Source organism: Microtus pennsylvanicus, chromosome 6, assembly GCF_037038515.1.
Source record: "Microtus pennsylvanicus isolate mMicPen1 chromosome 6, mMicPen1.hap1, whole genome shotgun sequence".
Lineage (NCBI taxonomy): Eukaryota > Metazoa > Chordata > Mammalia > Rodentia > Cricetidae > Microtus > Microtus pennsylvanicus.
Genome location: NC_134584.1, coordinates 55,067,297 through 55,091,789, shown reverse-complemented (window position 1 = coordinate 55,091,789; position 24,493 = coordinate 55,067,297). Strand labels below are relative to the sequence as shown.

General features: G+C 43.9%; 1 protein-coding gene across 1 annotated transcript in view; it reads right to left on the bottom strand.

The window, feature by feature from the left end:
• Positions 1-704: 704 nt before the first annotated feature.
• The window catches only part of Iqgap2 (IQ motif containing GTPase activating protein 2), a 283,168-nt gene continuing 259,379 nt past the window's right edge, over positions 705-24,493 (bottom strand). Inside the window, exons 29-36 of the mRNA XM_075976277.1 lie at positions 23,118-23,220; positions 21,723-21,864; positions 11,732-11,819; positions 8,824-9,036; positions 5,659-5,819; positions 3,867-4,004; positions 2,260-2,368; positions 705-1,640 (exon numbers count right to left, since the gene is read on the bottom strand). Of these exons, the coding sequence (XP_075832392.1) occupies positions 1,527-1,640; positions 2,260-2,368; positions 3,867-4,004; positions 5,659-5,819; positions 8,824-9,036; positions 11,732-11,819; positions 21,723-21,864; positions 23,118-23,220 (1,068 nt within the window). The 3' untranslated portion in view covers positions 705-1,526. The remainder of the gene's footprint in view (positions 1,641-2,259; positions 2,369-3,866; positions 4,005-5,658; positions 5,820-8,823; positions 9,037-11,731; positions 11,820-21,722; positions 21,865-23,117; positions 23,221-24,493) is intronic.

Sequence of the window (24,493 nt, the reverse complement as noted above, 5' to 3'; positions counted from 1 at the left end):
TTGAACCTATATTGACGTTTGAGTCTCAGTATAGGTGTTGAGAAACAGTGAGAGCTTTAAGGGTTAATTAAATCATAGGCGCTCTACCCTCATGAATAGAGTACTGTCTTCAAGAGACTAGATTAGGGCTTGGGGTGCACTGTGTCTGTTGGAATGAGGTTAGTGACAGCAAGCAGGGTGGGTTGTTGGAAAGCAAGGGTGCTCCAGGTATTTGTGTCTTCCTCATGTGCTGTTGAATAATACCAAGCAGACTGCTATTCTGCCCAGACCTTACAGAACTTTGAGTTAAATAAGCATTCTTTTTCTTTACAAAGTACCCAGATTCAGGTATTTTGTTATAACCACATAGACTGAGGCAAAGACTCCAGCTGGTGGTCACCTACCATTGGCCAATAGGAAGTAGGCAGAAGTGACCCCTGTAATTTAAAATATTTTATTCTGAACTTCTGTTCCCTTTTTCTCTGGTTGGGAATGAGTGGTCAGTACAAAGTCGACTGGCCAGCAGGGATCTCTGGATTGCCCGTGGATCCACTCATCTATGAATGGTTGGACTTGAGGTCCTGGCCCTCCTTCAGCTGCATCTTCTGCACCCTAAGTTACATAGCTCTGGGTAAAAGACTTCTTTTCCTCAAAAGTTCTACCAGGAGTCTTTCACCCACTGAGTGAGCTGGATTTATTAAGACAACCTAAAAACCACGTTAATGTAATTAAGTAACATTTATTTTACAGAAAACAATTTTCAAAGAATACATTTAAAAACCATCTAGATACTGATTTTATAGCATTACAAAAAATTTGTGAGGCACAATTGAAGTATTCAGATAAATTGTGAGGGGTGAAGGGGGGGATCTATAACTGCTATTCTCGGTGGTCCATGTGACTCCCCAAACAGGAGCCGTTCCATGAGGCAGTAGTGCACTTTGAGTAAATTGAATAAATCACATAAAATATATACTTTTATACAGAAAGTGTTATTGTATTATCACTTTCAATTACTTATAAAAAACTTCATTTTTGAATTGCACAAAAGTTCTCTTTAAAACCGATAATTCCCAGAAGACAGGGCTTAGAGCTATATGTCTAAATAATTCATTACAAATTAATTAGATCTCTACTTCTCCACAGATAAAAAAAACAATCTATGAAGAATTACATCATTTAAGTGGGACATTTAAAATTTTTTTTTCATAGGAAAATAGGTTTATACATTTGTCCCTAGTCAGCTAGTCTTTCTCCCCCTACTTTAAAACAAATCACAGGGTTTTCCGAGCTTCCAGCTGGAGTCCCAGTGCCACCGTACAGTGTGTATCTGTCGCGCCTGCCCACCTTGTCTCTCACTCTGGCCTAGTATCCAATTATCAAAAAGGCACGTGGCTACATTCTTCAGAACAGTTTTGGTCTTTTGAAAAAAAAATCACACATGTGTAAGCAGTGATTTCAATCATGTTTTAAAACAAAAATACTAGACAAACTCATTTCTCAACGCAGGCGATAGAGAATCCACGCGCTCGCTCCCTGCAGGCACCTCACTTTCCGTAGAACTTCTTGTTGAGCAGGTATATGAGGAGGTTCACGTTCACCTTCACCTTATCGAACATCTTCATCACAGCCACCCCTTCATACTGCATCTGAAGCAAGTCCTGGAACCAGAGAGATGACGGTACAGCTACGTGACCTCAGAGCTTAAAAGCATCCCACTGGGGCTTCCAAAACATTAGTCTACTTAAAAACACAGGCGAGTTAGACTCAGACCACCGAGCCGAGCCCTGGAACTTCAGGTGTGGCAGCTCTGAGCTGAGAGTTACATTTTAACAAGTTCATAAATGACAGTGAATAATGCTGTAGTCAGAGCATGGCACTTAGAGAATTACTGCCTACATGGAAGAAAGTGGCTTGAAGGGAGAGAGAGGGCCAGAGTTATAATTTGGTGGTACAAAGCTAGTTTGTGTGTGAGAGGGTCTGAGTTTGAACTTCAGTACTGGAAAAAAAGAAAATTATTATCCATTTAAATCACACACAATTTTCATTTTAATCTCATAATTAAAAAATTTCACTCACACACGCACACACACACACACACACACACACACACACACACACACACACACACACACACACACGGCATGCTGTGGAGGTCAGAGGACAACTTGTTGGTTCTCTTCTTCCACCATCTGAGTTCCAGAATTCCAGGAGCTAAACTTGGCAGGGACTGTGTAAGGCACAGAGAGCCCCAGTGGCTCACATAAAATCCCAGCTCACCTGAATATTGAGCTGCACCTTTTCCATCTCAACACTGAGGAATTTGGATCTGACGTCGAAGATGCCCACGTCCTCAGTAGCTATGATGTCGAATGTAACATTCTTAAACCTATTGAAGAGGAACAGTCAGACAAGGGCAACCACAAGTTAACCCTTAAAGAAGAGAAAAACAAACAAAGCCTCAACTTGGACCAGTGTGCAGGAGAGGCTAAGGCAGCCTGGCTCGCATCAGCTCCTCATGCCATTCCTACACATCCAGTCTGAAGGCTACTGTTGGGATCTGAACTAGAGCTTTTCTTACAAGGTAAATAGCAGGTGTGACCCTTGTCATTGACCTATACTATTGTAGAGCAGGTGTGATCCTTGACATTGACCTATACTACTATATAGCAGGTGTGACCCCTGACATTAACCTATCTTACTGTAGAGCAGGTGTGATCCTTGACACTGACCTATACTATGGTAGAGCAGGTGTGACCCTTGACATTGACCTATCCTACTATATAACAGGTGTGACCCTTCACATTGACCTTTACTGCTGTATAGCAGGTGTGACCCTTGACATTGACTATCCTACTGTATAGCAGGTGTGATCCTTCACATTGACCTTTACTACTGTATAGCAGGTGTGACCCTTGACATTGACCTATTCTGCTGTATAGCAGGTGTGACCCTTGACATTGACCTATTCTGCTGTATAGCAGGTGTGACCCTTGACATTGACCTATTCTGCTGTATAGCAGGTGTGACCCTTGACATTGACCTATTCTGCTGTATAGCAGGTGTGACCCTTGACATTGACCTTTACTACTGTATAGCAGGTGTGACCCTTGACATTGACTATACTACTGTATAGCAGGTGTGACCCTTGACATTGACCTATTCTGCTGTATAGCAGGTGTGATCCTTGACATTGACCTATAATAATACTGCTGGGGCAGCAGAGTACAGTAGATAGTAACTTTTACAGAAACTTCCAGAGAGAAAGAGGAGCATTCTCTGAGCTCATTTACTCAGGTTTTGTGGTCAGGCCCTAAAAGGCAGTGGGGGTATGGTAGGGGTGGAGTCAGAGAGAGGGCCAAAGCCAGTGGCTGACTTTTCTTGGGAGAAAGGAAGATGGGAGGGCTAGATATGAAGCTCATGGTCCCCTGCATGTGTGGTGTCTGCTGGGGCTGTGCCTGGTGGGTTCGTCTTGAATTCACACTCTTGTAGCACTCTCTTGGAGGTGGTTTTGACCAGGGCCTGGCACAGCTCGTGGGTCTGACCACTGTTTAGCAACTGTCGATGGCTCTTGCACGAATCAGAAGGCAGCCTTTTATGCTCACTGCTCTGACCCAGTTCTTTGGAAGGGACCAAGAGAAGTCCCGAGGAGCCATATGGGACAAACAAAAGAACACACGACTTCTGGATACACACCCTTTCTAGGACCGACCACATCAGCACCAGATGCTGAAGGTCTCTGGGAGTAAGACTAGTGATCTGTACACTGTGCTAAGCCTTGATAGAACAAAGCCCTCTGAGCCACCCAGGGAAGCCTGAGAATGCTTAGTCAGCTTGGGTGTGAGCTTAGGGTGGGTGTGTTCTCATAGACGCTAGGCTCTACTTACTGGTTGGTTTGCAGGTCGTCTATGCCCAACAGGACTCCTTTGTCATGCAGCTTCGCTGCTGTGTACCTCACTGGCTTCACTCTCTTTGTTCCTTTGGGTTCTGCTTTTCCATCCAGTTTAATTGATCTCCGAGAATTTCTGAGCAAATGAGAACAACCATCTGTTGTCAAGACGTTCCAGGCAGTGTGGCAGCCATGCGCAGTAACCCCACTGTTCACAGGGGGCTCCCTTGTACTGACCTGTGCTTTTTCCTCTCCCGATAAAAGGAGAAAAAGGTCCCCTTGCTCTGGAATCCCTATACCTAACTGCATTTCCTCAGTGACTGAAGCTGGCTTTTAAAATAAAATGTATGCTGTGTTCTCAGGCATTCTGAATTAAGTGTCTGCCTAATAAGTCACTGCAAGTAGCCCTGGAGTAATTACATGGACTTTCTGTTCTAACGTGGAGGCATCAATAAAACTTCTCTAATTTAGTAAACACTACATGGCTAGCACCACTCCAAATGCATACTTTATACATATTACTTTGTGTCTTCCAAAATGAGCAGCTTCCCAGGGCTTTGACATTAATGCATTCCTTCACTATAAATCATTTTGTTCAGCCTCCATAGCAACACGTGAGAAGCTGCCACTCTCGATCCCAGGTTCAATATGAGAAAATCGAGATCACATGGTGTATGCGAGACTCAGAACCCACATCGGGACTATAGTTTTTGGCTCAAAGTTGCTGTAAACGCCATGTGAAACAAACCACTAACAAGCATTTGCTACTAAAAATCTGCTTGATTGACTTCTTCTTCTTGTGTCTACTGTTAAAGTAAAATCTGCACAGTCCCCAAGTGAATGAAGAGTGGGCCCAAGTGAGGTGATGAGAAAACTTCCCTCACCAGACTTCCTATGAGTGATGCCATCGATTTTTCTACACAGTATCATTTCCTCCTGCTCTTCTGCAGACGAAGGTTATCTGAAAATATTGTATCACATATCTAAATGGATAATTAAAGTTTAATCAGCATTGACCCAGTCTGGTGATAAGAATAATTATCAGCAAGGAATAGTCACTGAGAGTCATTATATTGTATATAAAAAAAATCCATAATTTGTATTCTAATGGATATGAGAGAGCTGCCAAATTTAGCCCATTGTGTCAGTAATGACTTAAAAAATGGCCAACAAGGAATTTTAAATCATTAAGTTTTAAATTATTAAGTTGCTGTATGCAATTAGCAAATACCTGACTTATCTAAGACTATCAGGTAGACAGAATCCCATTCCTCATAGACATTCTTAAATCAAGTAATATATGTGCTGGATAGTTTTCTGTCACCTTGGCACAATTTACAGTCACTTGAGATTTTCTAGTCACTTGAGGGAGCCTCGGCTGAGAAACGCCTCCATAAGATTGGGCTGTAGGCAAGTCTACGCTTCCTTAATTAGTAAATGGTGAGGGAGGGTCCAGCCCATTGGGGGTGGTGTCAGCCCTAAGCTGCCAGTCCTGGGTTCTATACAAAAGCAGGCTGGGCAAGCCATGAGGAGCAAGGCAGTAAGCAGCGCCCCTCTGTATTCTCTGCTTCGGTTCCTACCTCCGGGGTCCTCCTTGAGTTCCCTCAAGGATAGGTTGGGACTGGGATGGCATGTAAGCCAAGTAACCCTTTCCTCCCCAAGCTGCTTTGGTCATGGTCTTTATTAACAGTAGAAACAAAACCAGAGCGCTTCCCAAACCAACGCAGGCCACCACCAGTACTGTAGTCTCCCGATACAAAGCACGACAGAGAGAATGACCATGGACTCACTTTCTTTTTAGGTTGTCTACACAAGTCTTTATGTAGGTGTCGTAATAATTAATTTGATCTTCATAAAACGCTGCCTTCTTATTAAGTGCGTTCAGGGTCTGCTGCAGTTTTGACAGTTCAGCTTTTCGAAGCTTGCGGTGGAGTCTTTGATTTCGAATATCCTGGAATGAGTAAAGGCTCTAATGACAGGCTGAAGCAAGACTCGCTTTGTGAGACTGGTACTTTAGAAGAACAACGAGCAGCAGGCCAGCATCTAACTGCTGATCCTAGAGGATCTCAGCACCTGATTACACGTATTGCCACAGCCCAACACGTTGTTATCTCCTTCTGCTTCAGGACTGGAAAACGTCCAGCTTTGATTTTAAGAGGGTTACTAAAGTTTATTTTTCCCCCAGCTGAGAGAAGTGGGCTGGGAAGATGGCTCATAGTCGGTAAAGTGCTTTCACGAGGACGTGAGTTCAGATCCCTGATACCCTCTAAAAACTAGGCACGGTGGTACATAAGTGTAACCCCAGAGCTGGGGCAGGGGCAGGGACAGGCAGACCTCGGGGGCTCATTGGCCAGTTAGTTAGCTGAAACTGCTGTGAGGTTCAGGTTCAGTGAGAGGCTTGTCTCAAAAAATAAGCTAGCAAGCTATAGAACTGAATAAGAACTATAGAGAAAAAAGAACTGAAAATACTGGCACCTAACGTTGACCACACACACACACACACACACACACACACACACACACACACTTCACAGGTACACACACTTCACATACACATATACGCAAACATACCTACTTCATAGACATACACAAACGCACATTTCACAGACAGACACCCCATGCCGCAAAGCCAAAAATGTAATTTGCGAATCACCAAATAGTTTAGATGTTTTAAAAGAGGCACAACAGGTTGGAATGTAGCACAGTTGGTAGGGTGCTGGCTCAACAGCCTGGCTCCCATCGTTAGCACATCAATTAGGCACCAGCGCACACCTGTAATCCCAACACTCGGAGGCAGAGGCAAACAGTTCAGTTCAAAGGCTCCCCGGCTAGATAACAAGCTACAGGCCAGCCTGGGACACAGGAGATCCTTCAGACCAGTAAAAGAAGTACATAGAAAATGAGAGAAATGTGATCTCCTCAGACTGCACTGAACTTTCCTCTCTGGAGACGATTTTAAGCCCAAACTGTTTATGTTTACGTATTATTTCATGTAATACATAGACGGCTCTCATGACCTGAGAAGATTCAAAACCGAAAACGATTACAATTGGCTAACTCTCCATTTCTGTGGTTCCGCATTATGGATTTGAACAAATAAGAGCTGAAAATATGGAGGAAAACGAAAACTATGTAATGAACATATCTAGCCCCTTCTCTTATTACTCCCTAAGCGATACAGTGTCACATGTATTTACACAGCACTTAGATTGTATATCTAGGTAACATATATGAGAGATGACTTAGAGTCTACGGGGAAAGTTAGACACGATAGCACACACTTGTTGGTCCCAGCCACTTATGAGGCTGAGTCAGGAGGACTGCTTGAGCCCAGAGTGACAGTCCTGGCAAGATAGTGACACGCCATTTCATTTTACTTTTTAAGTAAAACACACACAGGAGGATGTGAACAGCTCATATGCAGATATTATGTATTTCATATAAGGGACCTGAGCACCCATGGATTCTGTTTATTAGCCGGAATCCTAAACCCAGTCCCCTCCAGATAGCAAGCAGTGACTGTGCTTAAATTTAAATAGGATTCCTAGAATGCAAACCATTTTGCCTTATTGTTTATACATTAGGGGAGCTGTGTTAAAATTAAACTTGCAGATGTAGGTTTACAAAGTCACTCCGTAAAGGCTGGGGAGATTTCTCAGTGGGAAAAAGTGTATGCCATGAAAGCCCAATGATTTGAGTTTGATCCCAGAACCCACATAAAGTCAGATGTGGTGGCATGCATCTATAATTACAGCATGAATTCCAGAGATGGGAGCTGGGGGCTGGAAACAAGAGTTGGCTGGAAGCTCATGGACCAGCTAGCCAGGATCTCTCTATACAGCAGAGACAAGAGAAACTCTGCCTCAAAAAGGTAGGGGTTGTGAGCTCACAAAGACGTTCTCTGATCTCCACACATACACTGTAATACACATGCTGGCACTCGGACGTTCTCTCTCTCTCTCTCTTATTATAAAAACAATTAAAATATTATTCAGTAAGCTATGAAAAGATTTCACTTGAGAAAATGGCACCTGTTTAACATTATTTTTCCTCTGTGAACAAATTAAAACCAATTGTTTCAGGAATTCTAAGGCATATTCCCCTACATCTTCTGAAATAACCCCCCCCCCCCCACTAAATACAGCCTTCTCATTGATGGCAACAGCATTGGTTTCTCTCTCTCACATACCCTAAGAGAAGTAGTCCCTCGCCCCAAGCTATAAAAAGAAACGCGAGCCTCTTTGTATTACTCAGGAAAGGAGAAATACCATTCTTTTCCCACTGAAGAATCAAACTGTGCATTTCCCCCCCGGGGGGGGGGGACAAAATAGATGTTTCTCATTTAACTGCCTTTAAGTCCAGATCCATATTAATGTGTACATTTGAACCAAAAGAATGAAATGTACTTTTTACCCAAAGATGTCCCTTCTTATCACCACTAAACACATCTCCACCACTTCCTGTGTTTCCTTGAATGAAGCGAGATTACGTCACAGGAAGTTCTCAAAATGTGAAATGAGCAAAACAGAAACAAACACCTTTAAGTCTGAGCTACACTGAGGCTAAACTGCTTAGAAGTGAACTCCAGGGACAGAAAGCCACCGTCTCAATGGCAGATCCTAAGAGCGATTTCTTAACAGTGAAGAAAAAAAATATTTCCCAAAGTGCCATAAAACAGACAAATGAACACACGGAAAAACCAACAGCCATGGCATAAAGCAGTAACAACACTGATCATTACAGCCCCGGGGTATTTACCCCTGGTGCCCTGGTGTGTCTCATCTATTCCTGATAAATTCACAAAGCTCCTTGAAACCTTTAAAACCACAGAGCACTACGGAAAACAAGAGCCACGTATGCCCCACGAGGCCCTCACGCTGCCTCATGGGATGCCCAACTGTGCCACTGATTAGCAAATGTCTACGTGACAAAGGAAGAATACTATCTCCAGACACCTTGGCAATCTCGTTGAGAATGTCTTGGTATTTATTTTTGGATGACACGTGTCCTGTCTGCTCCAGCGTCCGAAGATTCCTCTGGATCTTCCTCTTCTTTTGCTCAAGAGGCAGGCACGCATCTTCCATCATTGCTTGGCTCTGTTTCCCTTCTTCCGGAGCCCTCGAGTCTACAATGGCGCGGCTCTCCATGTCTTTGGCGTGCTCCAGTTCCTAAAAAGAAAATAGCAGAAGTCACTTCTCCTCGAACCACTCTGTCACAAGCTAAAGTCTAAAGATGAGCATTGAATGTGCTCTTTATGGGTTTGAAGTAAATCCTGGAAGGAAAATAGCTTCCACTTAAAAAAAACACCCAGTAGGGATAATGGACCTAGTCCAAAGGTGCCGCTTTCTTGCCAAGGTGACAAACCAATACTTTGTAATTATAACCATTACTTTGTAATTCCTTGGATAAAGGGTCTCAATTTAAGGGCAGCCCGGTTGAGAAAATTAAAAGTAGATTTTGAATTAACACATGGCTCTGAGAGCCCACTAAAGCCTCATAAACCAGCCACGCTGACAGAGATTCATGGATCATTTAACAGCGAGGCAGCCAGAGAGTTTCATTCTGATCCCAGAATCACTGATGCAGTCAGGGTTCCTTTGAACCACAGGGTGAAGATATTCCGCGGATGATAGTGCCTAAATCCATGATGTACACACAAACGAATGCTAAGCAGTCTGTCCAAGACAGTTGTAATACAAGGAGACGGATGACCTTCTGTTTTATTGCACAAGACAAGTGACATCACAGTCCATTCTATGGTACAAGCTGTTATTAGAGTAATGCAGGCATAGGGCACAGCTCACAGAAATGGCTTACTGGGTCGGCAGCAAATAACTGGCAACCAATATACTTAATCCGTGTCAGCCACTACTGCATCCAGTTAGCATGTTCTCTCCTCTTATTTAGTCTTCCCTGTGAATTAGGAATTATTTCTAGGGGCTGGAGAGATGGCTCAGTGGCTTAGAGCTGTTCTCCAGAGGTCCTGAGTTCAATTCCCAGCAACCCACATGGTGGCTCACAACCATCTAATACTGGAGTCTAATGCCCTCTTCTGGTGTAAAAGCACACATACAGACAGAGCGTTCATATATACATAAGATAAATACATCTTTAAAAAATTATTTCTACTTTACAGGTAAGGCAACGAAGGCCTAGAGTTCTAAGTGTTCACAGTCACAAGCTAGGAAGAATAGAGATAGAGTTAAATATTCTCTCTTATCAATTTACATACTTTAGGAAAAACTGAAACAATTGGAGCTAAAAATTTTTTTATCTTAAATTAGTATTTTTTACATCCAGATTGCTTTTAAAAAATCACATATTTTCTTATATGAGATGGCTTGAAGTTTTAATTTTTCAAAATTAAATCTGGAGATAGAATGATTTCTTGGTAACTCATTACATTAAGGGGAACAGGAAATGATAAGCACTTCCATTAAGAAGTAATTAGATAATTCTATTAACTTGGTCAGGGAGCGGCAATTATTGGCAATAAAATAACATCTGGGATTAATTCATTTATTTCAGAATGAAATGAATAATTATTACTGTTTCCCCTTGTTGTTCAAACAGTCCAGGCTGGCCTTGAGCTCTCTGAACTTCCTGCCAAGTGCTGGGATTATAGGCGTGTATCTTCATGCCCAATTTTAATGATGCACCTTTTTTCTTTGTTTTGAGACAGGGTCTTACTATACTGCTGATTGTCCTAGAACTCACTATGAAGAGCAGACTAGTTTCAAACTCACAGAGATCTGCCTGCCTCTGCCTCCCAAGTACTGGGATTAAAGGCATGTGACACTAAACTCAGCTTAATGTGATGCATCTTAAAAGATATTAATATAATTTTTAATCTCAGACTGTCATGAAACCCAAGTTTGTAAGGCAATGCAAAGACCCTTGGACACCATGGTCTTAGACATTTATTTTCGATGCACATCTATTGAATATTATATTAAGATGTGTTACATTTATTTATGCTGTAGAACATGTGTTTTAACGATGCAAAGATGTGTTGCATTTTTTTATGTTGCATTTATTTAACTCTGTGAAGCTGTGATTCTTTGCCTGTCTAAAACACCTGATTGGTCTAATAAAAAGCTGAACATCCAATAGCGAGGCAGGAGAAAGGACAAGTGGGGCTGCCAGGCAGAGAGAATAAATAGGAGAAATCTGGGGGGAGAGAAGAAGCAAGAGAATAAGGACAGGAGGACACCAGGGGCCAGGGGCCACCCAGCCACCCACAGAGTAAGAATGAAAGATTTACAGAAGTAAGAGAAAGGTAAAAGCCCAGAGGCAAAAAGTAGATGGGTTAATTTAAGAAAGCTGGCCAGAAACAAGCCAAGCTAAGGCCTGGCATTTCTAGAATGAGCCTCCACATCCTGATTTGGGAGCTGGGTGGAGGGCCCCCCAAAGAGTAAAAAGATTAAAACAAACATCTACATTTTGGCATTCCAGCGTGGGGCTAGAGTAAAAGAAAATCCAACAACAGACATCTCTCTTCTAAGATGGCAAGTAGATAATAAGGATTTATGATATGCTATCAACCAGAACTATTTTTTTACTTATCTATCTAGCCATCCACTGAATGACAAAGCTTATGGTTCATACCCAGAGGCTCTGAAGGTGCAGAATTCTATTCCTGCTATAGAAAAAAATAAAAGCGTCTTCCACTCTCTCCCACTGGCATTCCTTGCGGGCTTCAGATATGGATGAACTCAGCTGTCTACACTAAGGGACTTGTGTACCAGTGTAATTGTGTAAAATTTGTGAAAAATCACTGTGTAACAGTGAATATTGGCGTGGAGACGAAGAACACCAACATTTATTGCATGCATGTGTTATTGTACATGTAAAGACATGTACCTGCTGCTCCGTTGCTGGGGTCTCTAAGATTTCAATCAGTGTACTCCCTGGCTGGTTCCGGATCACATCGATGATCAGCTTTTTGGTCCTTAAAAATGAGAAAAATGAGACAGATCTTCAGGCATCAGTCTTGGTGCACAAAAATCTGCTTCGCCCATGTGAATACATAAAGCAGTTTCAATGAAGACGCCCTAAAGTAAGCGTTCTTGCCCAAAGCTCCTAAAAGCCTGCAAAGGCACAACAAGCAAAGTCTGGGCTTTATATGTTAAATGCTGTAAGAGTAGTCTCTCAGAAACATACACAAGTATGACACCAGATTCCTTATGGAAATAGGGTTTATTTTCAATTAAGACAGATTACCATTTGAAGTGTGGCAGAGACAAGAGCTGCGGCTGTAAAGGATATAGGAAGACCCCCCTGCCCCCAAGCCCAGCCCAGCCTTGACTTCTGAGCCTGTGAACACAGAACTAAATTGCTGCTTTTTCTGTATCGAGAAAGACATAAGACAGCAAGAAGGCCAATAGAGGCAGAAGAACCCTGTGGAACTGGAAGCTCTGGGCTTCTGGGGAGCCTAGCAAAGAGCCTGGGAGATCACGTACACAAGAGATGAGCAGATAGGGCCTTGTCTGTGTGTTCACAGAGCTGAGGACAGGAGAGCACAGCGAGGGCTGGAAAAGCCCCTGCAAGTGCTGAACCATACTTTCTGCCACAGGTGCTCTTTAGAAACTGACTGCCCTTTTAATTAGGGATCAGGTTATGTAATTACACCGAGGGGGAGGTAGGGATGCCTCTCTATAGAACATGTGTGAGGCCCTAAATTCGACCCCCATACTATAGACACCGCACAGCACCACCACCAACAAAACCATAAAAGGCAAGCGTTCCCATTCGATCACCGTTACAGAGGGCAGGAAGTCTGTTATTTGAAAGGGGGTCTTTCGAAAGACAGAAACATCAACAGATGTTGCCTTGAACTATACACGGGTCAGAGCTGCAACTTCACTGGTATTGCAGCCCTGCTCCCTTACTGAATTTCAGCTCTGTCAGAGAATGAATGTCTTCCTTAGCCACAGCAGGAAATGGTCTCTTAACACGAAACTGGAGATGAAAATAAGTCACACTGTGAAGCTTAAGGGCGGCTGCTCCCGAATGAGGCCACGATAACCTCGTGTGAGACATTAGAAATGGGGTAAGGAAGTCATTTGCAAACATGTTTTTTCTCATGTCCCATTTATCTCAAGTCTGCACAAGACAGAGAATGTGCACAAGACAGGCAGCTTCCTTTTCTTCCTTCTGCCTGGTCTCTGGAGAGCAATATCCTCCAGCCCCATGACCCTTGGCTGATGGGGATTTTCAGGCTGTCTGAGAACGCACAGCTAAAGACTCCAGGGAATTAAAGGGTACACAGCTAATTATAGCCCCGTGGGAGGTGGTACTGTTCCTGAGGTGGCCAAGGCTCAGAAAGCCGTGTCCCCCCCCCCCCCAGCTTCTTCCAATCGCCATTAGGAATGAATTAGACAGGAACAAGATTATGCTTCCCGAGAGAGATTTAGTATATAGCCCAGGCTGGCTCCAAATGTGAGGTCCCAAGTGTCTGGAGTGCAGGCATGTTCCGTCATGCTCGGCCTTTAGGCAGAAAAACCGAGTTGAAAATAAAAGCTTTAGATGACTTAAACAATGGCAACAGGGAGTGACTCTTATTTGAAATAGCATTCTAAAAACTATATTCAGCCAATTACCAAATAAGTGACATCATTCATACCCGCTCCCATCAACAGAAAATTGTTTATTTCTCATGAGTTGCTGAAGGACAAATTGCCCAATAACCCATTTTTTTCCCCCTTAAAATTCTAGATGATGTCATGGCTGTGGAATTCATTGCTAAAATTCTCCTACCTTCACAGTCAACTCAGCACCTGCTTCCAGGACAGGGATCTCAAGTATCCCTCCCTAATAAACGCCCAAGAGCTAAGGGCACTCTGGGCAGGCAGTTCGAAGGCCACCGATACCCAACCCCGAAAGTCTCAGCTCCTCCCCCCCTCAGTTCCTGTTCCTCAGAAGCTGAATGGACCAGTACAAATTACATAATCCTTTGCTTTTCATTTTAAAAATGGAAACAATTCCACAGAAAGACATAATGTAAAAGCTCTTTGTGCTGGGCTCTACCAGACGGCAAGCGCTCGAGTAACTGTGAAAGCTATGCTGCTGGAGTTGGCAGCCGCTGGCCGTCAAGTCCCAAGGAGCGCCTGTGGCCTGGCTGGACCAGGTGGGATGGATGTGAGTTCGGACTCACAATGCACTCTGGCTTAAGAGATTTAGCAGAGGTCAAGAGTGCACGACACCTCCTAAACAGTCCTTTCCGTTCACTGCTTCCAGGAACGACAATGTTTCTGGTACACTGAGTTAAATGGGACATGTCACCAGATGATGTCAGCTCCCAACAGAAACACTCATCTGTGAATGTGGCGACAGCCCTGCCGGTCACCCAGCTCTGACCACCGCATATGCCATCTGTGTTCCGCCATGGTACACCACATTTTATAAAGAGGAGCGGTCTTTGTGTCATTTTAAAAATTAGACGATAAGCCTCTCACGGGAAAAGTGAAAGACAAGCGATAACTTTGCCTGATTCTTTTTAGAATGTGGCTTTTAGAAAATTTAAGGTTCCATGTGTGGATCATATTAAAAACAACTTTTTTTCTTTTGAGAAAGTACAATAGTCAAACATTCCATTCTTCAACCGGAAGCTGGTAGTCTGAAGACCTAGTTAGTCATGGGGCCTCAGCACACAGAGGGCTCTGGACGACGGCCCGCTGTCTGGAACACAAATGCAGCAACAAAGAACTGCTAGGCTCACTGGGTCTAGCCTTGAGAGGAGAAGGCGAGCTGCCATTCTGCATCCTCCACTGTCTCCTCATCCTGTGGGAATGACCTGCTGTGTGTCCTACTTTCCTGACCCCTGGTTTATGCTACGGATGAAACTTAAACACACTAAGCACATTCTCTACCACTGAGTCACAGCCAAGTCACCATCCCCTCTTTTTCTAGCACCTTTCCAAGAAAAGCCCCCGAGGTCTCCAAGCCTTTGCAGAGTAGCATCCACAGAGAGCTCACATGTTGGTTCACAGTCATTGCCAAGGACCTTCTAGATGCTCCCTCGCCACCGAGTGCAAACAATACCTTTTAGCTGTGTCTAGCTGATACCCAATAGGGTATCAGCCTCTACAGTGTTCAACCATTGGTCAGACAGGCTCACCCGAACACGAAGAGGCCTAACTCTGGGAAAGAATGGCTGAAGAATAAGGAAATGCACTCAGCAGGAGTCCGCTGTAAACAAGAATCAGGGCACTTGTAAACTGCCGAGGCTCCTTGGCTTGGCCACTCCGCCCATGGCTCTGTTTTCTGCTTTACAGAGTGTCCAAGGCTGACAAGACATCAGTGCCCAGAAATGCGTGGTGGTGTTTAAAGATGCAGTAATAGCAGTACATATTCTCAGCAGCAGACCTCAAACACTGTCGGCCTGCACTATGGGATGGCATGCAAGCCGGGAACTAGGCTGGAGACTTAAGAACAGACAGGCAGAGACACGGGGACATAGGTCATCCTCGATACAAGAATGCCAAGAATGCCCCCTTTATTGTGTTCAGGGGCATCTTATATAGTGCTCTGGCCACGCCCCAGCTCTCAGGATCTTTCAGCTGCAGCCACCAGAACCCACTCCCCTGTCTCATGCTCAGAGCAGCTGCAAACAAGTTGTTTACAGGAAATTCAGGGTCTGGGGTCCACAGCCCCCAACGAAACATCACCTCCGCCATCGAGCACTCCTGCCATGGTAAGAGGGAACAGGTCCAGTAGGATACATGGCTATTTAAGCAGAATCATGCGGAAGGAGAAAAATTCTTGAGAGATGACAGTGTGAGCCCCCAGAGCAGCTAACTGTGACTGAAAACCACAAATACTGGCTCATGTTAAACACACAGTTCTGTGAAAAATCAAGCTGAACAAAGCCATCAGGTCACATTTTTCAAGATGACTCATAAGTTATGAGAGAGATTTACAGCTGTATAGTTTTTATAATTTATAGGCTGTTGAATGCACGATCTCATAGGATGGTCCCATCCTCCCTGCCATTTTCTGTGATGATGCCAATGGAACACCTTGCCGAGTCTATGACTAATAAGTGACACTTTGAAGCAGTATCCGTTGTCATCTAAGGTTCTTCCAAAACAGGCTTTCTAGTTTAACACACCGTGATTGGTAGTGCTGGGGGAATGATGGCAGCCCAAGCAGAAAGGCCAGGGAATTCATGTCTCTTCCTATGGTAGTGTGTACATCTGTGTACCTCACACCCATCTGTCACTCCCCTTTGGCTCAGAGAGAAGTGATGGTGTCATTGCCCTGCAGCAATTTTCATTCTCTTTCTTCTAGGGCTACAAAAGCCTTGTGCCCCTAGGGATTGTAAAACTGTGATTAAGAGCACAGGCTCTGGAGGACTTAAACTTATCTGGGATTTAAATCTCTATTCCAGTAACTGGCGAGCTGCCCAGGGAAAAGTTTACATCTGCTTATGTCTGCTTTGCCCTTACTGTTCTCATGTTAAGTTCTGATGGTAGCCTTCAACCTCATGAGGTTCCTAAGAGTACTGTAGTATATAAACACATACCCACACAAGCATGAATGCATGCATGCACACATGCACGCACGTTCTGTTCTCCCTCTCTCCATCCTTCTCTTCTCTGGGTTGACGTTTTTTCTTTCTTATTAATGTCCTTTTCTGTCTTAGTTACTTGATCATGTTGTGTGTACAAGGGTTCACCTTCATGTACGTCTGTGCAACACACGCAGGCCTGGTGCCTTTGGAGTTTTGAAGAGGGCATCACATCACCTGGCACTAGAGTTTTACAGATGGTTGTGAGCTGCCATGTGGGTGCTATGAATCAAACCCAATTCCTCTGCCAGAGCAACAAGGCTCTTAACTGCTGAGCCATCTCTTCAGCCCCAATATCCTTTCCTCTACAAAATTCTATATACATATAAGAGGCAAAACTTTTGCAAATCACAGATCTATTAATATGACTATATAAGGAACACTTTCAACCCAGGAATAACAACAAATTCATTTAAAACTAGGTAAAGGATTTTTGTTTTTGGTACTGGGAACCCGGGGCCGCATGGATGCTAGGACGGGCAGTCTGCAAAGGTGGTGGATGCCCCATAAGCACTTGGAAAGGGGCTCAGCATCATGAATGAGTGTGGAATTACAAATCAAAGCCACAGTGAGATACTCCACACCCTCCGAGACGACTAATGACAAGAGAAGAAAAGGGGTGTTGAGAAGGTGGAGAAAAGTTGGGACCCTTGTAGTTTGTGGGGGGAAATGTGAAATGGTGCTGCCACTGAGGGAAACAGTCTGGTGGGCCACCAAAAAACCACACAGAGCAATTTCATGCCCAGGTATATAACCAAAAGAAGTGAAAAGAGGTGTTTAAACAAAAACTTGTACCTGGATGCATATAGAAGAGCACTTAGTTACAACATCTATAAGGTGCAAACAACCCAAATCCTTATCAACAGAGGAGCCAGTAAACAAATGTATATCCACATGGGAAGTACTATCCAGTCATGAAAAGGAATAAAATACTGATCCAAGCCCTAACAGGGCACCTTAAAGCATTACTTGGGTAAAGGAAATCAGGTGCAGAAGACCACATGTTATATGATCCCATTTGTACAAAATGTCTACAACAGGTAAGTTCTTAGAAACAGACAGTACTAGGTAGGGTCTGGAGAGCAAGGGCAAAGGGCCTGACTTGAGCAAGATAAAAATATTCAGGAACTCAATAGTGTCGATAGTTGTATTAGATTGTGGATATCCTAAACTGTCACTGAACTGTGCACTTTTAAATGGTTGGAGTAATCGATTATATGCTGCAGGTATCTCAAAACCACTGGCCAGTTCCCCACAACATGGCCACGAAAGGAGAGCTTGTGAGCTGGCAGCATGCACTGGGAAGCCGGAGTCTGCAGCAGAGGACCAGGGTGGGCAAGGTAGAAGCACTTCCCAGACCAAGACTCATCCCTTCCCAAACATGCCTGACTTTTATGGTTTTTGTTTGTAAAATGTGAATTCCAAGAATGTGCTGAACTGTGGTGATTCCTGCCTCCAGTAGGTGAACACGCATACACTGTTCAGATGATTTCATGCTTTAGCTGACCCGAACTGTGATTCCTATCCATCAGTGTGGATGTTAGAGTAGGCGGCACCAAGAGGGCGGCTTTCAAACAACAGACAGAACCAATTACCAGGCGATTTCTTCCTATTACTTCTAAAGACAAAGCTTACGAGCTCGTGGGAGGCTTGATCTAATTTCATTTGCATGGCCAAGCCACACCATTTGCATGCATTTCCAGTTATCTGGATACTTGGCCACGGTACAGAGGAAGTCAGGGTGCATATTTCTTCTCCCCACCCTATCCGGGGCTTACAGAAAGTTCAGCAATAGTACAAGGCTGCAACTGGCTTTGCCTTGCAGCTGAGCCTAGCCCTGGGGCTGCACTGTGCTCTCTACTGCCAGCCTAAAGACATCAAGCCCCAGAAGGCAGAAGTGGTGCTGGCTCTTTACTGCTGGGCCCAGCCTCAAGCCAACCCATGGGGTTCTCAAGTGAATGGTACCTTCCATGATCTGACAATAAAATAAACCCACAGCATCAAACCAACACAGATCCCAACACAGACTATGTAGGAAGCTTTGGTTTACATGAATGGTTGAATATCCGAGGAAAATCAAGAAAGGGGTACTTTCTGAAGCACATTAGTGCTGGGACTTCTGTCTCAAATCCAGACATTGTCACTTGGGATACAGAACTCAAAATATGAGTGGGTAAAGTCATATTAATGCATGCTTATTCCTGTGTGCCCCCTTTCTATCCTTTAGTCCCTGTCTCATCCTACCATATAACCATTCTATGTGCCAATATGCATTCTTTGGTTTAGCTAAGGTCTTGAGTACTGTGTTGTTTGGAGAGCATGTGCTTTTGACGTATGCCGCTTTCATTCATGGTGTTTGATGGAGAATCTCTCTTTCCTGCTCTACCTGGAAGAGACTTATGGGGCACAAGCATGAGAAATACAGTACTTATTGTTTTAAATGGGAATGTTTCCTTGAAGTCTTTGAGGGCAAGAAGACAGACCCTATTGCTGGAGGATCCACCTATGACATGAAAATATCAAACATGAGTCATACAACACAGGGAGACCAAGCTGGTGTGGACCTAGAAGCTCTGTTCCTCCTGGATTTCACAGTGTTAAGGTGTTAACACACTAACCCCACAATGAGCATCAATGTTATTCTGCCATGAACCCTGTGAGCTCTGCTAACGTCTGGCCTGGTGAGACATGCTCAGTGGTGAAATGATAACATGAATATTGTGGGAGTCACCAACTACGTTAGGAGATTTAAGGTCCACTCCCCAAGATGGAGCCTATATTTGGCAACATTATTGGGCCAAGAACCTATGGCTAGATAGGTCCTAGGCCCTAGGCAAGACTCCACTACAATTATTCTGCCAAATGGACATAGTATTAAACCAACCTATAGTCTAGTGACCCATCATTATACCCATAGATTAAAGCATATTTCAACCTCTATCAGAGTTGCTTTTGTTGGAGTAGGCGATGCTCAACACAGAGATCCACAGCTGACCAAGTTCAGGGAATAAGAGACTTCAGCATGTTCAGCACTAAGTGAAAACATATACATGGCACCCCCACCTCCACAGGTTCAGTGATCATTGCGGACGATGAGACAGTGTGAGGGCCAGATGCAGGGAATGGAGTCTTCTGAACAGGGCAGTGCGTATGAACGCACAGTGCCGGCCAGAGCATGCACAAGACCTGTGTAAGCCCAAGCAGACAAAATGCCACGCCTAGCTGGGAGCTGTCAGCAACTGTTAGCTGCTGGGAGAGGGAGGGTCAGCTTTCTCTAAAAATGTAGCTCGAGAAGTCTACTGTGCTCCAGGGGAAGACCACACATTCCAGATTATTTGGGGAGCACAAATTGCCTTGATGGGAGGGAGGGAAAAATAGGACACAAAATTGGGTGGGAAGAATGGAGTGAGGGAACATGAATATACTCAAATCATGAATAAAATTCCCAAACAATTAAAATATTATACATAATATATAGTTTATATATACATATTTTATATATAGTAGTGGCGTGTACCAAATGGCAGCCATTGTTGCTTGACAAAGTTCCAGCATTTCAACTTTGCAGACCCCAATTCTCCAGAAGCCTTTTACTTTCATTTTTAATGATTCTCACTATGTGTTATGGGAGTTCCCATATGTCTCTTCCTTTGGGAAACTTTGTGTGGGCTGTGGTGAGGGATGAGAATGTACACAACAACTTCCTCTTTAAACAAAATAATTCTTTGGAACAAAATCCCCGCCACCTTGGAACCATGTGGTGTGATAACTCCGCCTGCTCCCACACAAATTCACACCAAGCTGCTAGAAAATGCAGATAAGTAACACATGCTTGATAAATCAGGTAGATTTACTAATCATGATTTATAAATTCCTAAGGTTGACTCAGGTTCACAGTAACATTTATGTTCAGTTGAAACCTCTAGCTAGTCTCTGCAGGATCCAGAACCATTCCTGTCTCTCCAAAGCCCACCCACTCAGAGAATCTCTGAACAAAGGGAAGACTCCAAAAAGTTCTGCCTTCTTAGTGACTACCTCAGCTTCTCCCCTGAAGTTGCCAGCTGCCCAAGTCCCTGCCTAAGCGGTTCAGCTTTGACCATACCTGCACACAAACCCAGCTTGTGGTGAACATGTCATCACTCCTCACCTACAGGCTATATAAGCTTCCTGCTTTAGTTTGGGCGTGTGACTTCTCTGGCCTCCATCTCTGGGACTGGAGAACTCGTCTGGGAGTTGCTTTGCTCAAATAAACCTGTTCTTTTACTTTTTCAGTTTGGCTCGATCTGGCTTATTGAATCGGCAGAGAAACCTATTATTGGGGTACAGAAAACTGTTAATTTGTCTAGCTTTGTCTTTGCTTGCTTTAAGCTTTAGCATAAACTAATCCATACAAAAAAAGACCCTGCAATATTCTATAATGGAGTGTTTGGTCCCCTGAGAAAGTCCTTCTTCCAAGGTCAGGCATTTAGACAAAAGTCCCTATTCCCTCCAGGGCTTGAAGAAAGTTCCTGCTCACTAAAAAGGGAGACATTCTTATCTCTGGCAAGAGGAATTTGTGGCCCTTCCACTAACATATGATTGGTGCCTATTAATTTGTTAAGGCTAACAAATCCTCGATTCCTGATCTCAAGCTACACCCAGCTCACATGCCCCCTTTCTCCCATTTAATCCTCTGTGCATTCATAGAGTATAAAAGCCATAGCTTTTTTCTCAATCAGTGGGCAGCAATCCCGATTTACCCACAGACCCAGTCAGTCTCCTCCAACCTTTTGCTGCCTACATATCTCCTTTTGGGACCTGAACCCTGCTGGAGCTGGACTCAGGCGAAGCAGGGTATAAAACAATCAATGCTGCGGACCATATCCAGGACTAATCTAATAAGAAAAGCCAATAGATCCAGCAGTGGTCTATCATGTGTGTTCCTTTCTACATCGTTGCTTTATACTAAAAATAAAACTGGATTAGCAGTGTCCTTTTGCCAATTTTTCAACCACCTGGAACCATGTGCTCATCTAAATCACTTCATTCCTTTAAGGAATCTAATATGACACGTAAAACTAAAAACCTTCAACTTTGGCCTTCAACTTTGCAGCCTATTATAATATTTAGTTCCCTCCTAAATGATGAAGGTCCGTTATCCTCTGGTTTGATGGATGTACATGATGCATTAATATCTACCTACTTCTAAAGGAAAGGCCGCTGAGATTTAACCCCACCGGAGACTGCACAGTTTGGGTCCTGCTGCTGGAACCATCAACTGTTAGCTCTTAGCATCAGACTTACTTTATCATGAGGCTTCTGCCATCCACAGCTTCGCCATCCTTGATGTCATATTTGCTTGTCAGGGAAAGGGAAATCTCAGTCTTTGAGAGCTGATTTAGTGTGTTTTCCTTGTTAGGGTCATTGGGGTCAGCTGCTCCTTCCCCTGTAAGGAAGCAAAAGAAAAGAAAACAAAACAAAACAAAATGTTATTTTTCCAGTTCTCTCCTGTGGTGACTGCCACACACTGCAAGATAAGGGTTCTTAGGATACAGGATAGGCTCAGGAATTAGATGGGAAATTTATGGGCTACAAAAAGCCTGCATATTCTAGGACATCTGCAGTGGATTTTAAAGCATTTGATCAAAACGTTAATGTGGGGCATAAATATTCACAAACGAACAAATTAAAAGAAAAAGAATGGTGAATAAAAACATTTTAGGTTTCAGTAAGGACTCTGTCATATTCAGAGGGTTCACGTCTTATCTTTAATTTCTCTGTGAAACAGATTGATAAGTCCTTTCCATTGTCTCTAGGACTTACCTTCAGCAGTAACATTGTTTTGTAACCCAAGATGCAAGCAATAACAGAATTTTGGGGAGGATGGGTTGTGGGGGCTGAGTCTATGGCCTTGCACATGGCAAGTAGGTGCTTTCCCAGGGAGCAGCAGTCTGGCCCTGAGTTAGAGAGTTCTTACTGTATGAGCAGAGACAAAGGAGAAAAGGGATTTTTCTTTCACCACGGTGTATCACCTACAGATGGTTTCTTGGTTACAGCTGGAGCCCTTGTCTCCCCACTGCCCCCCAACCCCAGAGTGGGGACCCCATTAAGCTTGAACCCTTGCAGGCCTTGTGTGTACTGCCATAGCCTCTGTGAGATCATATCTCTATCAGTCCTGTTGTGCTTGGGAAACCCTGTTTCCTTGGAGTTAACCAACCCTTCTGGCTCAAACAATCTTTCTGCTTCTTCTTTGCATAGCTCTGAGCCTTGAGGGGGAGGGGAGTGACGAAGACATCCCATTTAGGACGGAGTCCTCCAGAGTCTCCCACTTTCTGCATGCTGTCCAGTTGTGGGTTTCTGTGTTAGTTCCCATCTACTTCAGGGAAATGAGTCGCACTGGGCATATTAACCACACATGAGGGTACAAGAGTGGCTGGCCAACACAAAATGAACTCATAGTATGATTTTGGACTTTCTGTCTTGTATTGCTTTGTTTGAGCTTTTTTTTTTTTGTCTTATTGGTCTCTTGCTTCTTTATGTTGATTTCTATTGTGTGTCTGTTGGGGAGAGACAAAAAGTTGGGTGGATAAAGAGGTAGTTGGGTGGGTAGAATCAAAGTGGAAGGGGAAAGTGTGATTAAAATACACTGGTAGGTATTATTCTTTAAGTGAACCAGCAAGGACTAGACGAAGTTCTCACCCAGGAAGGACTCCACTGTGGGCACTTCCCCCAGCGACTCTAACAGCTCATTCAGCAGGTCACCCTTTTCAGTCGCGATGGCATCCTGATGTTCCAGCAGGAGCTATACACAGATAGCAACAGACACACAGAGGCAGAAGTCAGACCCCGTGGCAACTAGACTCACAGACTCCAGCCCTAGTTTCTCAATATTTTCATCTGATACTGCTTAGTAATTTTTTTCAAAAAAGGTTTTAGGCGTCATGGCTGGGTAGGACTGCTGGTTGCCTCCCTCTGTTGGAGGAGCCAGAGGTCAGGGAGTTTGCTGTGAGATTCTGTCTCCTTGTGATGCCAGAAGCTACACCCATGAAGTCTCGCCAACTTGACTTCCCAAACATGAGCCAAACAAGGACGACGCCATTAAACATGCCAAAGTGGATGGGAAATGCCCATGAGACCTGAACCCTAAACAAAAAACTATAAGCAACTAAGAAATGCTGAGAGCAGGAGAAAGAGTCTTCTCCAGGGAAGAACACAGCAATTGGTTATCCAATACCCAAGACCAGCCCTGAAATCATAGATACATGTAACCTTATACAGACTGAGTAGGTCACACTTAGGGATATAAATGTATGACATATATGCATTTAGTAACAGAGAAAAAAAAAGACCATGAATTTGAAAGAGAGTGAGGAGGGATATTTTGGGGGAGGTTGAAAGGAAGGGAGAAAAAAATGTTGAAATTATGTAAAATGATTTCTTAAATTGTGTGTATTTGTGTGGGTTTGTTCATGTGAGTATAGTGTCTGCAGAAGCCAGATGAGAGTATTTGATCTCTGGGAGCTGGCACTGCAGGCAGCTGTGAACTGCTGGGTGTGGTGTGCTGGGAACAGCCAGAAAGAGCAGCCTATGTTCTTAAGCCCCTCTCATCCAGAGCCATCTCTCTAGCTCTGCCTAGATAGTAACCATAATTCTGACAATTATTAAAGTTGTAGACATAGACACAGCTTTAACTTTTGCCTCATGGGGAAATACCAACGGCACATTAAGAAACTGTAGCAAGGGCTGGCGTGAAGCCCTAGGGTTGATCCTAAGCACTGTATTAACTGGGCGTGGTGACTCAGGCCTGTAATCCCAGCACTGCGGATGAGGCAGGAGGATCAGAAAGGATCAGAAAGTCAAGGTCATCAGAAGGTTTGAGGACAGCCTAGGCAACACAGGACCATATAAGAAAGAAAGAAAAAAAAAATAAACCCCTATAGTGGGAAAGGGGCACACCAATTTTTTTGAGCACAGTCTTGCCTTTTATGCCTAACCATTGTGTTTCCCACAGACATTACAGCAAATGGGCAAAAGATTTATAAAGTGTGGCAGAAGTTTCTTACCAACCACTGGCA